This window comes from Schistocerca gregaria, chromosome 2 (genome assembly GCF_023897955.1).
Source record: "Schistocerca gregaria isolate iqSchGreg1 chromosome 2, iqSchGreg1.2, whole genome shotgun sequence".
Classification (NCBI taxonomy): domain Eukaryota; kingdom Metazoa; phylum Arthropoda; class Insecta; order Orthoptera; family Acrididae; genus Schistocerca; species Schistocerca gregaria.
The window spans coordinates 87,766,550-87,783,210 of NC_064921.1; the positions used below are offsets into that span (position 1 = coordinate 87,766,550).

General features: G+C 38.9%; 1 protein-coding gene across 1 annotated transcript in view; it reads left to right on the forward strand.

The window, feature by feature from the left end:
• LOC126336379 (platelet-activating factor acetylhydrolase-like) overlaps nucleotides 1-16,200 on the forward strand; it is an 80,785-nt gene extending 64,585 nt beyond the window's left edge. Inside the window, exons 6-10 of the mRNA XM_049999992.1 lie at nucleotides 3,864-3,977; nucleotides 4,076-4,167; nucleotides 4,720-4,908; nucleotides 15,696-15,835; nucleotides 15,941-16,200. Coding sequence (XP_049855949.1) covers nucleotides 3,864-3,977; nucleotides 4,076-4,167; nucleotides 4,720-4,908; nucleotides 15,696-15,835; nucleotides 15,941-16,020 — 615 coding nt within the window. The 3' untranslated portion in view covers nucleotides 16,021-16,200. The remainder of the gene's footprint in view (nucleotides 1-3,863; nucleotides 3,978-4,075; nucleotides 4,168-4,719; nucleotides 4,909-15,695; nucleotides 15,836-15,940) is intronic.
• Nucleotides 16,201-16,661: the final 461 nt, after the last annotated feature.

A 16,661-nucleotide genomic window follows, 5' to 3' on the forward strand; every position in this document is an offset into this window, starting at 1 on the left:
AAAATGCCTCTGCAGCATTCACTTTACTGGCTGTGCAAAATGTGGAAGAGCACCATCTTGCAAAAAAATGGCCCCACCCACTCATCCACACTGTTGATGGATTGGAATGACATTGGTGTGCAAAAGACTAATAATGTTTACCAGTGATGCTGTAGGTAACAGGACTTGGAGGACTCATATTCTCAAAAGAATATGGCCCTGAGATAACCAGCGTCATCAACTGGCACCACACAGTCACCTTTGCAGAACAAAATGCTACCGGCCAATGTGCATGCAGATTTTCTATTGCCCAAATCTTGCAATTCTGCATATTGACATGTCCTTGGAGATGGAAAAGGGCTTCATCTGTCCACAGAATGTTCAATGACCATTCATTATCCATTTTCACATGAACAAGAAATTCCAGATCAAACATTTTTTTTGCTGGCAGGTCAGCAGGAAGCAACTACTGAACATGAGTGATTTTGTATGGATAGCAGTACAGGATTTGTCATAGGATTTTATGCACCATGCTCGCTGGCATGTCCAACATTTGGGCAATTGCCCTTGCACTGTGTGTTTGCACACCACAGCTCAACCTCTCCTGCAATACTGTGGCCACATCTTTGATAGATATCGTATTAACTGCTTTCACCACTCTACCACACTGCACTTCAAAGGAACCTGTTCTTTTGAATTTTATAATAATTTACTCCAGACCCTTATCATAAATTCGAAAATGGCTTTTTTTTATACCCTTGAGTGTTCAGAAGAACTGCAGGGCTACTGGCACACAGTCATCACTCTTCTAAAACAGCTTTACCAGCAGCGCGGGGTCTTTCATGGAGACACCATGTTGGGTGCCTCGGACACAAACTGAGGAATGACTGTGTGCTGTACATCTGTTGTTGTGCATATTCTGATGCTTACAGCACCATCTACTGGTTTTTTCTTCTTCTTACTTTTTTAGTATTTTCTCAGTAATATGCTATTCAAATGGGATATCATTGTGAGTAGCGGTTCCTTTTCTACAGCATTTTGAAACTGAAGCTTTAATTATGGACGCCCTGTACATGCTACATTCTAGAAAATTCCTGTATTCCATGAACAAGTCAGTTCCAGGACCTTCTAGAAATTATAATGTTGACTTACAGATATTTGCAGGAGATGAGAATTAAACCAGTGATTCACACATTATTAGACAATACACTATGGTTGGCAGTACAAAGTTCACAGAGACAATAATTCAAATAAGTCAGGAGTTGTTACTCTTGTTGTTGTAGTCTTCCATCTGAAGACTGGTTCGATGCAGCTGTATCAACCGATCCCTTCTATTAGTCAAGTTAAGCTAGAAATTTCTATTCCCCCTGTCCTCTCCAGTATTTTCTCATTAGTTGTGCAGTCTGTCCATCTGATCTTCAGCATTCTTCTATAGCATCACATTTCAAATGATACTTTTCTCTCCTTGTCTGAACTGCTTATTGTCCACATTTCACTTCTGTACAAGGGTACACTCCAGACAAATACTGTCAGGAAAGACCACCTGACACTTAAATCTAGTATTTAGTGTTAACAAATTTATTTTCTTCAGAAACGCTTTTCTTGTCACTACACTTTCTATCCACCCTGCTTTGGCCATCATCATTTATTCTGCTGCCCACATAATGAAACGCACCTCCTACTTTTTGTCTGGTTTCTTAATCTAATTTTCTCAGTATCACCTGATGTAATTCAGCCACATTCCATTACCCTTGTTTTGTTTTTGGTGATGTTCATCTTATATTCTCCTTTCAAGACATTGTCAGTTCTGTTCAACTGCTCCTCCAAGTCCTTTGCTGTCTCCAACAGAATTACAATGTCATCAGCAAACCTCAAAGTTTTTATTTCCTCCACCTGAACTTTAATTCCTATTCCAGGTGTTTCTTTTATGTCCTTCACTGTTTGCTCAATGTACAAATTGAGTAACAAGGCAATACACTACAAACCTGCCTCACTCCTTTCTCAACTACTGCTTCCCTTTCATACTGTTTGGCTCTTATATCTACTGTCTCATTTCTGTACAAGTTTTATATAACCTTTCATGATCTACATTTTACCCTCATTACCTTCAGGATTTCAAAAAATGTATTTCAGTCAACACTGCCAAAAGCTTTCTCTAAGACTACAGCTGCTATAAACATAGGTTTGCCTTTCTTTAAGGGGGTAGACCAGGGTGAGGCTCGATTTTGGAAGTAAAAACTTGCACCCAGAGGACAGTCCACAGAAATTGATGAAAGGCAATTGCTATGTGTGATGGCAGTTGGTAGGTGCTCTGAACACCACAATTTTCAGCCTAGAACAAAATTTTAAAAACTGCTTTGAAACTGATAATATTGTCTGTTGTGGTACACAAGGATATTTACAAAAAATAGTTTTTAACAAATTGGTGACAATCTGAAATAAGTCATTTTTCTCAACAAAAATGTAATAGAAACATGCACCAAAAATTGAAATTAAAATATATTGTGAAATTCCTAGATACAACTGCAGAAAAAAATGCTGACTCACAAGTTAAAAAAGGTATACTGTAATTGGATATATATTTCATGAGTTACAATTTCTGCCAATTTGAAAACTGTTGTTTTGAAAAAACAAGCATGTAAAGTTTTGTCTTTCATATTCTTATCATTGGAAGTGAACAAACCATTAATCAGCTGTGCTGATGTCGAAACACTGTCACCTTTTGTTGAGATTATATTGATTCCACTTTTACCAATCAAAGCATATTTTGCATGGTTCGGATTTCTTTTCAAGCCTTTTCTGTCCATATAAATGTGTTTGCTTGTCATTTTGAAGCACTCATATTTTACTTCATATAAAAAATAAATGAAATGATAAGTTAAGTAGGCACAAGGTAAGCCCAGTACCTGAATGGTCAGTGCGACAGAATGTCAATCCTAAGGGCCCGGGTTTGATTCCCGCTCAGAGACGGGGTGTTGTGCTGCCCTAATTATCAGTATTTCATCCCAATCAACACTCAAGTCACTGAAGTGGTGTCAAATCGAAAGACTTGCACCCAGCGAATGGTGTACCTGATGGGAGGCCCTAGTCACATGACATTTATTTACAAGACAAGCACTTGCTTTCAGACTGTTTGCCATTAAAAAAATCATGTTATAAAGAGAAATCATGTTGAGAATGGTATTTTAGTTGATACTAATGCCCTGTGTGATACTATCCTTTTCCACTGGTAATTATTATAGTATTACATCGGTTGCATTCCAGCATCAGATGCATGAGACCCCCATGTAGTAAATCCCAGTTTTAACATATTTTAATATTTATGGCACACTTTATATGAATGAATCTTAAAAATAAACTCTCTAAGGAACATTTTAAGCCAATAAAAGCTTAGGCTAAAACAAATTCTACCCTGGTCTGTCCCCTTAATCTATCTTCTAAGATAAATATTTAAAGTCAGTGTTTCCTCACATGTTCTATCATTTCTCTGGAATGCAAACTGTATTTCTCTGAAGTTGGCTTCTACCAGTTTTCAAAAGTATGATGCAGTAATGAAATCCCAAGGATTTTATTTACTTATACAGAGATCGTTACTCATGAAGAAGCTGAAAACTACTTTAAAGTTTCTCATTTCAGTGAACAGTATTATTCAGTTTCTACTATTAATTGCAAATCAGTCCTATTCCTAAGCAGTAGATAAATTTCTCTTCTGTCAGTATTTTACGAAAACATCTTCACTTTTCCCTGTTTCTCATCATTTACTCACATCATTGAAGTAGCTGAACCTGGTGTAAATTATATTATATCAAGCATTCCACTCTTATAAGTAATGCTTACATATATTAGAAAGCTATGTAATCTTTTCCTCCTACTTTGCATTTCAGATTAAGAAAAGAGCGAGTGAGTGTGTTAAAGCTGTTGACCTGCTAGAGAGAATAAATGCGGGATCTAATGTGGAAAATATTCTCAAGAATGGCTTCCTTCTGACTCAGCTTAAGGTAAATTACAAAAATTAATTTAATTCCTTTTTAGTTCTTACTTTATTTGTGCACTTTATCTAAAGGACTTATACACAATTTTTGTAATTCCCATGTAGGATCGCTTGGATCTGAGTAATCTGGTTATGATGGGGCATTCATTTGGTGGTGGTACAGCCCTGCTCGCCCTAGGAACAGATTCTCGATTTAGGTAAGATGTATTTCAGATTCTGCCAATTTTTATTATGCTTTACCTGCTCACCATAATCCTGATATACTTCGCCTTATGGATAACATTTATACCCATCAGTGTGTTGGTTTGGTACGCAACAACACACTGGATGTTGATTTGGTTGAAGTTCCAACATTTAAAAATGTGCTCTTGGCAAGTGATTAGTCAGCACTATTGAAATATTACCTTGCTTCAAACATCCCTGTTAGTATGTCAGGAACACATGGGACTCATGTTTTTGTGTTCACCGTGTAGAACATTTTGCATGAGTTGATGGCAGCTTTATGTAACACTGATTTTAAGGCAGTACCGCTAATGACTATGTTGATCTAAAATATATGACATCAGCCACTTCTAACATATTTATGGCAGTCTTGTTCTTCAGTTAATTTAAATAATTAATTTAAATAACTAACAACCTGTGTAATAAGGAGAAAATTAAATTCCCCAATATTACACTCATAGTTCATAATTCTGTAAATCTAAACACAACATTGCTGTTTGTTTAAAAAAATCTACTACTTGTTTCAGGCTTGGCATAATTTTGGATGGTTGGATGTTTGCTCTAAAGGAAGAAATTGACTTGCCAAAGAAGGTTACTCAACCAGTAATTTTCATCAACACACAGACTTTCCAAATACCAGCAAATGTCTCAGTCATGCAAAGATTTATAGAAGAGAGGCCAACACAAAACACAGAACGAGCAGGATATACAATAAAGTATGATTAATACTGTCCTACCATAATGTTATTGAATTTTCTTTTGATTAATGCTTCTATACTGATAATATTTGAACTTTATTATTCTTTATTCTTTGACCATAGTTTTGTAATGATATTAGATATATCAAAGCATGCATACATAAAAAGCTAATAGAGCTTCACAAACAACAGAAATTAAAGCAACATACAATATTTAAAATCCATTAAAATATGCATACACAGTTGTTAATACACAAGCTTACAAGGGAGGAAGTGATACTTCAGACACAGAAAAGCAGTCAACTAGGTGTGTAAAGCAACTACTATAAATATTTCCTCTATTTTCAAACAGTGGAAAGTCTAAGATGAAATAACAACAATGTTATGAGTGCTACTTACCATACAGAGAAGACACTGAGTCACAGACAGGCACAATGAGAAGACTGCCATACATTCAAAAACTTGGACAAAAAGTGCTTCTTCTGAAATAGAATGCGCGCACACACACACACACACACACACACACACACACACACACACACACACACACACACACACACACCAACACAATTCACACACACACACACACACACACACACACACACACACACACACGGCTACTCTTTGTGGCTGCCAGAGACTATATCTAGGATGATGTAAATAAAATAGAAAGAAACTTCCACATGGGAAAAATATATTAAAAACAAAGATTCCAAGACTTACCAAGCGGGAAAGTGCCGGCAGACAGGCACAATGAACAAACCACACAAACACACACACAGAATTACTAGCTTTCGCAACCGATGGTTGATTCTTCAGGAAAGAGGGAAGGAGAGGGAAAGACGAAAGGATGTGGGTTTTAAGGGAGAGGGTAAGGAGTCATTCCAATCCTGGGAGTGGAAAGACTTCCCTTAGGGGGAAAAAAGGACAGGTGTACACTCGCACATACACACACATATCCATCCGCACATACACAGACACAAGCAAACATTTGTAAAGGCGAAGAGTTCGGGCAGAGATGTCAGTCGAGGTGGAAGTACAGAGGCAAAGAAGTTGTTGAAAGACAGGTGAGGTATGAGCGGAGGCAACTTGAAATTAGCGGAGGTTGAGGCCTGGCAGATATCGAGAAGAGAGGATATACTGAAGGGCGAGTTCCCATCTCCAGAGTTCGGATAGGTTGGTGTTGGTGGGAAGTATCCAGATAACTCGGATGGTGTAACACTGTGCCAAGATGTGCTGGCCGTGCACCAAGGCATGTTTAGCCACAGGGTGATCCTCATTACCAACAAACACTGTCTGCCTGTGTCCATTCATGCGAATGGACAGCTTGTTGCTGGTCATTCCCACATAGAAAGCGTCACAGTGCAGGCAGGCCAGTTGGTAAATCACGTGGGTACTTTCACACGTGGCTCTCCCTTTGATCGTGTACACCTTCCGGGTTACAGGACTGGAGTAGGTGGTGGTGGGAGGGTGCATAGGACAGGTTTTACACCGGGGGCGGTTACAAGGATAGGAGCCAGAGGGTAGGGAAGGTGGTTTGGGGATTTCATAAGGATGAACCAAGAGGTTACGAAGGTTAGGTGGACGGCGGAAAGACACTCTTGGTGGAGTGGGGAGGATTTCATGAAGGATGGATCTCATTTAGGGGCAGGATTTTAGGAAGTCGTATCCCTGCTGGAGAGCCACATTCAGAGTCTGATCCAGTCCCGGGAAGTATCCTGTCACAAGTGGGGTACTTTTGGGGTTCTTCTGTGAGAGGTTCTGGGTTTGAGGGGATGAGGAAGTGGCTCTGCTTATCTGCTTCTGTACCAGGTTGGGAGGGTAGTTGCGGGATGCGAAAGCTGTTTTCAGGTTGTTGGTGTAATGGTCGAGGGATTCAGGACTGGAGCAGATTCGTTTGCCACGAAGGCCTAGGCTGTAGGGAAGGGACCGTTTGATATGGAATGGGTGGCAGCTGCCATAATGGAGGTACTGTTGCTTGTTGGTGGGTTTGATGTGGACGGATGTGTGAAGCTGGCCATTGGACAGATGGAAGTCAACGTCAAGGAAAGTGGCATGGGATTTGGAGTAGGACCAGGTGAATCTGATGGAACCAAAGGAGTTGAGGTTGGAGAGGAAATTCTGGAGTTGTTCTTCACTGTGAGTCCAGACCATGAAGATGTCATCAATAAATCTGTACCAAACTTTGGGTTGGCAGGCTTGGGTAACCAAGAAGGCTTCCTCTAAGCGACCCATAAATAGGTTGGCATACGAGGGGGCCATCCTGGTACCCATGGCTGTTCCCTTTAATTGTTGGTATGTCTGGCCTTCAAAAGTGAAGAAGTTGTGGGTCAGGATGAAGCTGGCTAAGGTCACGAGGAAAGAGGTTTTTGGTAGGGTGGCAGGTGATCGGCGTGAAAGGAAGTGCTCCATTGCAGCAAGGCCCTGGACGTGCGGGATATTTGTGTATAGAGAAGTGGCATCAATGGTTACAAGGATGGTTTCCGGGGGTAACAGACTGGGTACGGATTCCAGGCGTTCGAGAAAGTGGTTGGTGTCTTTGATGAAGGTTGGGAGACTGCATGTAATGGGTTGAAGGTGTTGATCTACGTAGGCAGAGATACGTTCTGTGGGGGCTAGGTAACCAGCTACAATGGGGCGGCCAGGATGTTTGGGTTTGTGAATTTTAGGAAGTAGGTAGAAGGTAGGAGTGCGAGGTGTCGGTGGGGTCAGGAGTTTGATGGAGTCAGGTGAAAGGTTTTAGGACAGTAAATCTTTGACAAGGGCAGTTTGGTTGAACCTGGGAGTGGGGCTGAAGGTGAGATGATGTAAATAAAATAGAAAGAAACTTCCACATGGGAAAAATATATTAAAAACAGAGATTCCAAGACTTACCAAGCGGGAAAGCGCCAGCAGACAGGCACAATGAACATAACACACACACAGAATTACTAGCTTTCGCAACAGATGGTTGATTCTTCAGGAAGGAGAGGGAAAGACGAAAGGAAGTGGGTTTTAATGGAGAGGGTGAGGAGTCAAGGAGTCATTCCAATCCTGGAAGCGGAAAGACTTCCCTTAGGGGGAAAAAAAGGACAGGTGTACACTCGCGCACACACACACACACACACACACACATATCCATCCACCGATATATATGTGTCTGTGTCTGTGTATGTGCGGATGGATATGTGTGTGTGTGTGTGCGAGTGTACACCTGTCCTTTTTTTTTCCCCTAAGGGAAGTCTTTCCGCTCCCGGGATTGGAATGACTCCTTACCCTCTCCCTTAAAACCCACACCCTTTCATTTTTCCCTCTCCTTCCTTCCTTCCTGACGAAGCAACTGCCAGTTGCGAAAGCTTGTAATTCTGTGTGTGTGTTTGTGTGTTTTGTTCATGTGCCTGTCTGCCGGCGCTTTCCCGCTTGGTAAGTCTTGGAATCTTTATTTTTGATATATATATATATATATATATATATATATATATATATATATATATATATATATATAATGATGTAAATAAAATAGAAAGAAACTTCCACATGGGAAAAATATATTAAAAACAAAGATTCCAAGACTTACCAAGCGGGAAAGCGCCGGCAGACAGGCACATGAGCAAAACACACAAACACACACACAGAATTGCTAGCTTTCGCAACCGATGGTTGCTTCTTCAGGAAGGAGAGGGAAAGACGAAAGGATGTGGGTTTTAAGGGAGAGGGTAAGGAGTCATTCCAATCCCGGGAGCGGAAAGACTTCCCTTAGGGGAAAAAAAGGACAGATGTACACTCGCACACACACACACACACACACACACACACACACACACACACACACACATATCCATCCGCACATACACAGACACCAATATATATATATATATATATATATATATATATATGAATATAAAATAGAAAGAAACTTCCACATGGGAAAAATATATTAAAAACAAAGATTCCAAGACTTACCAAGCGGGAAAGTGCTGGCAGACAGGCACATGAACAAAACACACAAACACACACACAGAATTACGAGCTTTCGCAACCGATGGTTGCTTCTTCAGGAAGGAGAGGGAAAGATGAAAGGATGTAAAACCCACATCCTTTCGTCTTTTCCTCTCCTTCCTGAAGAAGCAACCATCGGTTGCGAAAGCTAGTAATTCTGTGTGTGTGTTTGTGTGTTTTGTTCATGTGCCTGTCTGCCGGCGCTTTCCCGCTTGGTAAGTCTTGGAATCTTTGTTTTTCATATATATATATATAATGACTCCTTACCCTCTCCCTTAAAACCCACATCCTTTCGTCTTTCCCTCTCCTTCCCTCTTTTCTGAAGAAGCAACCGTCGGTTGCGAAAGCTAGAAATTCTGTGTGAGTTTGTGTGTTTTATTTATTGTGCCTGTCTACCGGTGCTTTCCCTCTTGGTAAGTCTTGGAATCTTTGTTTTTAATATATGTTTCCCATGTGGAAGTTTCTTTCTATTTTTTTTTTTTAATTGTGACTGTGGAACTTTTTATCTGAAAGCTTAAATGTTTAGTAGCCTTTTTATTGTGCCTATCTGCAGCTCAACCAGCTTTAACCAGTGTTGCTATTTAGTTCTAGCTCTACTCACAAAACAAAACAGGGTACAGAATCAGTAGCAAAAATATTCAAAGGTGGCATATGTCTATATTAAAGAACATTAATCTGATACTTATGAAATAGCACACCCATAACATAAGCCATACATCAGTTTTATTATTATTACTACTACTACTATTATTATTATTTAGTTTTAATACAATGCTGGAAACCCAGAATACAGTACACACTATTTGAGGACTGACAACTACCACTTACCTTACAGAACTATTCATAAAAACTGAACAGTATTTAAGGAACAGTCAAGCCTGCATGTTTTCTTCCTTCCCTGTTTTTCTTTCATTGCTTATTAGACAAAAACAGAAGTGGAAACTAGAGGTGTATTGCAGTGTTTAATGTACTCTTACAAATACCTAATAAGGAATGACAATATTAGGGCATGTTACAAATATTTCTTATTGTGACCTTTACAGATGAATTTAAAATACAGGATGGAATATAATATATCCCTGCAATCATTTCCACTGGTCCATGCTCCCACTCTATCACTTCCTACATTCCCATCACTGGCGAATCCTACTACAGCTCAGGCAGAACAATATGAAAAACAACTTGGTGTTTGCTATGTGACATGTGTCTAGTGCAAGGCTTTTTATATAGGAGTGACTTCCATTAAAGTGGCTAAATACACAAATGGACACAGAATAACTTGCCTGCTTTGAGGACATCCATCACCTAGTTGCTCAGCATGCTCTACAGCATGACTAAAGAGACTAGAGTGTCTGCTATACTACATATGCCATTTTGATGCTCCCATGTGGTATTAGTTTCCTCAGATCACATAGATGGGAAATTGCTCTCCAACATGTCCCCTCATTCAGTGGTTCCTAACCCTTCTGAAACCATTGACGCTGAACTAGATCATATAAAAAGCAATACCCCCATTAGAGTTTAGTATCTAACAAAAATTAAGATTGGAAAAAACTTGTTTTTGCATTACTGTTTTTAGAATTACAGGAAAGTACATAATATTTCATGAACATTCAAGAAATAAAACTTAATGCTTTTGTAGGTGCTATATTAAAACAAGAAATAATAAAAGTCCGTTACATTGTTGGTACTGCATATTCAAACAATCATTATCATTTTTGGCTTGGTCTCAGCCATTGCACAATGTGACTCCAGTCTGTGAAGAAAACTGGCAACTTTATATTGTGCTTTCAAAATATTCACCATAACTCCTTGCAAGCCAAGGTTAAACATATTACAAAGAAATTACAAGATATGCCACTTTACGGGAATTATCTGTTATTTTGTCATGAATCTTGCTCCATTTACACCCTTTCCAGAAAAAAAGCAATTTGCTGTCGAAGTCTGAGCAAGCAATTCAACATCTTGCCATGAGATAGCCTTTGCACTTCTGTGAAGAATTCTTTGAGAATGGTTGTGTTTGTTGCACTACCTTGGATGTGGTTTATGGTCTTTACTACCTCAGTGAATGTTTGTACATTTAACAAATCAGATGGAAGCATTTTCACTACCAGACGATAAAGATGTATAATCGAATTTGCATTTGGAGCAATTTCTTTTAAGAATGTTCAGAGTCCAGAATGATTGTCCAACATGGAAGGTTCTCTGTCTGTGCATAGTTCTACCAACTTTGATCAGTGCATCTCATTTTCCTCAGTGAAATTCTTTAGTAATCAGAAAACCATCTCCACTAGGTGTAGTACTGTCCAGTGATTCCTCCTTCAGGTTTTCTCGGTGTTATTGGTTAATGGTGTGCTTCTGGGTGTTCAACCAAGTTGTTGATTCCATTTTATGCACAATATTTTGACAGCCAACCAGATATCTTCCTCAGGTGCTGCAAGTTCTGCTTTTACGTGTACTCATTGCTTATGAACTACTGTTGGTCTCACATCATTACCTTTAACTGACTTCAGTTCCAGATACTGACTGCACCCTTTATGCTCTTCTGTTTTTCAGAGCCCACACTGATTTTCTATTAAATGCACATTGTCTCAGAGTTTCCCAGTTCTGGTGAATGTGGTGGCTGGCAAAATCTTAATTGAGTGCTAGATCTCAAGACTTTTTTAAAATTGGAATCTCCCTCAGAGTTTATTAAAAATGAAACATAATCTAATGCTTTCTGTTTATACATCTACACCATGCCAGAGAGTACATCTCACTGTTCCAGTTATTATGGGTTCTTCCCATTTCATTCACGTATGAGTGCAGTAAGTATGATTGTGTGAATGCCTCTATGCATGTTACAATTATTCTAATCTTATCCTCCTGATTGCTGTGTAGTGAAATGTAGGGGTTTGTAGCAGAATCCTAGAGCCATCAGTTAAAGCTGGTTCTACAGACTTTGTTAATAGACTTTCTTGGAATGGTTTATGTCTGTCTTCAAAAGTCTGCCTGTTCAGTTTCTTTAGTGTCTCTGTGACACCCTCCCATGGATCAAAGAAACCTGTATATGTTCCTGTTAGTCCTATTTGGTACAGGTCCCACACACTTGAGCAGAATTCTAGAACTGGTTGTACAAGTGATTTGTAAGCAATCTCCTTTGCAGACTGGATTCACTTGCCCAGTATTTTACCAATAAATCAAAGTTTACCATCTACTTTGCCCATAATGGAGTGTATGTGATCATTCCATTTCATACTCCTTCAAGCTATTACACCCAGTTATTTGTATGTGTTGGCTGATTCCAACAGGGACTCATTAGTGTTATAGTTACAGGATATTACATTTTTTTGCTCTGTGAAGTGCACAGTTTTACATTTTTGAACATTTAAAGCAAGTTGCAAATCTTTACACCACTTTAAAACCTTATTAAGATCTGACTGAATATTTATAGTGCTTCTTTCAGATAGTACTTCATTCTAGATAATTGCATCATCTGTGAAAAGTCTGAGGTTACTATTAATGTTGACTGCAAGATCATTAATATACAGCATGAACAGCAAAGGCTTCAATACACTTCCCTGGGGCACACTCAAAGTTACTTCTACATCTGATGATGACTCACCATCCGAGATAACATGCTGTGTCCTTCCTGCCAAAAAGTCCCCACTCCAGTCACAAATTTGACTTGATACTGCATATGATCACCCTTTTGACAATAAGCATAGGTATGGTATTGAATCAAATGCTTTTTGGAAATAAAGAAATACAGCATCTACCTGGTTGCCTTGATCGAAAGCTTTCGGTACGTAGTGTGAGAAAAGTTAGATTTCACATGATCAATGTTTTTGGAATTCTTGCTGTTTGGCATGGAGGAAGTCATTCTGTGTGAGTTACTTCATTATGTTTGAGCTCAGAATATGTTCTAGTACTCTATAACAAATCAGTGTCATGGATATGGTATGGTGCTTGTGTGGATCTCTTCCACTACCTTTCTTGTAGACAGTGTGAACTGTGCCTTTTTCCAAGATCTGGGCATGGTCTTTTGTTCCAGGGATCTACAATAGATTATAGATAGAAGAGGAAGCTAACTCAGTGCAGATTCAGTATAGAACTGACAGGGATTCTATGGGACTTACAGCTATGTTCACTTTTAATTATTTCAGTTGTTATTATTATTATTTATTATTATTATTTATTATTATTTAATTATTTCAGTTGTTTAAATCAGCTTTCTTTACCTAGTATTATATGAGCTTCACTGCTTTTCAGGAGTGCTTGAACCTCTGGCACTTTGTTGCAAATGCTTCAGCAGTTAGCTGGCCTAAACTTTTAGGCTGGAGGTTTTAGTGTATTGCAGAGTGGCTGACTCCTCCCCTTTTTTCCTTGCGGTCAACCAGCCACTTCCATCTGCTACATTGTTTTAGCTCTCTCTCTCATTTTCTTCCTGTGTTGTCCATGTTTTACTGCTGACGCTCTGCTTCATCCCACGCTTTGGTGTGTGTGAGCACATGTTTTGCAACGATTGTTACCCAGGTTTTCTGTTCCATTTTATATGCATGTTCTAGGATTTTTCTTGACACTCGTCTCACTATGTTACTGAACAGGCACTGAAGACCTTGCTGTTGTGCGCCCAAAACCCCTCTACTACTACTACTACTACTACTACTTTAGGATTTCAATGCTCTCACCTGTGGGAGACATTTTTTTTGTCCTTACACTGATACTTCTAGGTTTCCTACAGAAATCATTATCTGGATTGGATGAAGAGTCACCTAATCTAAAAAGCCCTTGTGTGCACCCCACACATAGACAGCTATCAGAGTAGCAGTCTCTGATGTGTAGTGTTGACCTGACCCATTTAGGGGGACCATCCAATTCTCAACCCTATAGCGCAAGTCCAGAAAGTTGTAGCCTAGCTTATGACAGAACCTTCGAAGTCTCTGGCTCAGTCCTTCCACTTGACTTGAACCAAGTGGCCACCATCAGTTCTGGGGACAATGCTGCAAACTGTGAGCTTTGTCGAAACTCAATGCGCAAGGCTGATCTTGTCAACCTTCTCTGCCTCTCATTGGAATGCCAAGTGTGACTTTGGAGCCTAGACTACAGGCATCATTTGTTCTGATGTGAGCAACAATCTGCAGTTGGTTGCACCATGTTCCCTGATTGGCTGCTAGAATAACCTCTTCAACATGTTGAATGAGGCTCTCAGGCATACACACAAAGTGCACCAGGTGTCCTTTTGTGCCCCTTTTTGCCATTTCCCTAAGAGATACCATCAGTCACCATATGTTTGAACTGCTGATGATTATTAGACACCCTACCCTTTTGAATTTGCCTCCTCTTGACACCAGACAAAACAAGTTTCTCCAAAACAGGTGAAGTGAGTCCTACTGGAGTCCCGAGGTTGAGAACCGCTGCCCTCATTCCACCACCCTCTGGATTTACCCTCTGATAACAACAATAATTACATTATTCTTTCCACTTTCATTTCTCTTCTTCTTTTAATACATGTTTGGTTCTAACTCTGTGCCTTTTATCATATCTGAACTGTTCCTGACACAGTACATACAAGTTTATTGTATTTTACCTCCTCACTGAGACACAAAAGGCGGTCCCGGCTAATATAGAATCTGAGGTGCTTGCTTCCCCTTTCCAAACTTCCTTAACAAACTCCATTTTCTCTATGAAGAAGGAACATAAAGTTTCAAAAGCTATGATTACTGTTGTAAGCATTTCTAAAAGTCATACTAGAAAGTCTAAAGTTCCTCAATAGTTAGTTAGTTAGTTAGTTATATTACTTGTTCCATGTATCATGAACACGATTCTTTCGTAATGATGTGGAACATGTCAAAGTACACAAGATTCATTTATCCCAAATAATCATTGTTAGTCTTATATACGGTGCAATTGTTAATGCTTACTGTATTTATTTGGCCTATGTCTAAAAATTCCTCTATGGAGTAGAAGGAGTTGTCATTCAGGAATTCCCTTAACTTACTTTTGAATGCCGATTGCTTGTCTGTCAGACTTTTGATATTGTTTGGCAATTGACCAAAAATCTTTGTGGCAGTATAATTCACCCCCTTTTGTGCCAATGTCAAATTCAATGAACGGTAGTGAAGGTCACCCTGTCTCCTAGTATTGTAGCTGTGGACTGTGCTATTAATTCTGAAGTTATCTAGGTTACTAACAACAAATTTCATTAGGCTGTATATATATTGTGAAGCTACTGGCAATATCCCTAATTCTTTAAATAATTGTCTACAAGATGATCTTGGATGAGCCCCAGACATTATTCTGATAACACGTTTTTGTGCAATAAATACCCTCTTTCTTAGTGATGAATTGCCCCAAAAGATGATTCCGTAAGAAAGCAACAAATGAAATGAAAATATGCATGGTAAGCTAACTTACTGATGTGCTTGTCTCCAAAATTTGCAATGACACTAATAGCATAGGTAGCTGAGCTCAATCGTTTCAGTAGATTGTCAATGTGTGTCTTCCAGTTTAAATTCTGATCAATACAGACACCCAGAAATTTTGAACAATCTGCTTTAGCTAAAGATTTCCCCCCACACTCTATATTTATTTCCGGTGTTGTGCCTTTCCCTGTACTGAACTGAACAATAGACATAGGTAAAGCTTAGTAAAACATTACAGAGATGGAAAATGCAAACTTATCTATCAATTCAATGCAACTCTAAATTGCTTACTTACATCAAATATTTGATCTCATTACTTTATTTATTGTAATTTATTACCAAAGAGAACAGTATAAGGAAATGCATAAGGCCACGTACAGAGCTGAGAAAATGATTTTATTCAAGATGGATGTTATGTTACAGAGCAACAACACATGAAAGTCAGTCAGATACGCCTTTTCTCCTAGGCTACTGGCTCAATCTCACCATGAAGAAGATAAATGCTTTAACTGCAATAAGGGTTAATAATCATCTAATACTGGATTTTCTTCAGAGGCATATTGGTAAGGAAATATGTAATTTTAACTAACGCTTTTCATGAAGTGCATTTAAACCTATTAAGTAATTGAACTCATAATTTATCTGTGCCTTTACAACTTTTTTTCCAGGTGTCCCTGAGGAGAACAGAAGCCAAGAATACCTCAAAACGCAGTCTCATCATATCGCCAAAGCACTTGCCATCATTTGAATCACATGACAGAATATTAAGCTGAAGTCATTGACTGGTTGTAAATAAGTAATTGACCAAAGGGCCAAGCACTTGGCATTACCAGTAAATAGTTACAACTCTTGTGCTAGTGGCAGCATTCACTTTTGTCCAATACAAAGAGGTTTTTGTGATGTGCAATGTATCTCTGTTTAATAAAAATTTGTAAAAGGCCACAAATAGAATGCAGCACAAAACCTGATGTGAAATTGTATGTTAGCATTATTGTACATAAAAACCAATACAGATTAATGATGTAAATCTTACAGTAAAAATAATTAAAACTGTAATTCAAATTCAGTAAATACAGCAGTAAATGTATCCTTAGTACCAAGGAAATAGGAAATGAATGACAATATGGAGGAAAAATCATAAATTGTGGTCGGTATCACATTCACAGTTTATCTGCATTCAGTGTTGTTCATATCTTGGAGTAAACACAACTTTTGTGGACTGGAGATACAACATATGTAGTTACACAACTCAACCTTTCTAACACTGCCTGCCCCTTTATCATATAAGTTGGCCACATAGACCACGAAAGGCATTATTTATTCACTTCCTACAGCTTGAAAAGTTACTGCCAGCCATCATACGTCCACATAACAAAAATGAATTCTAAT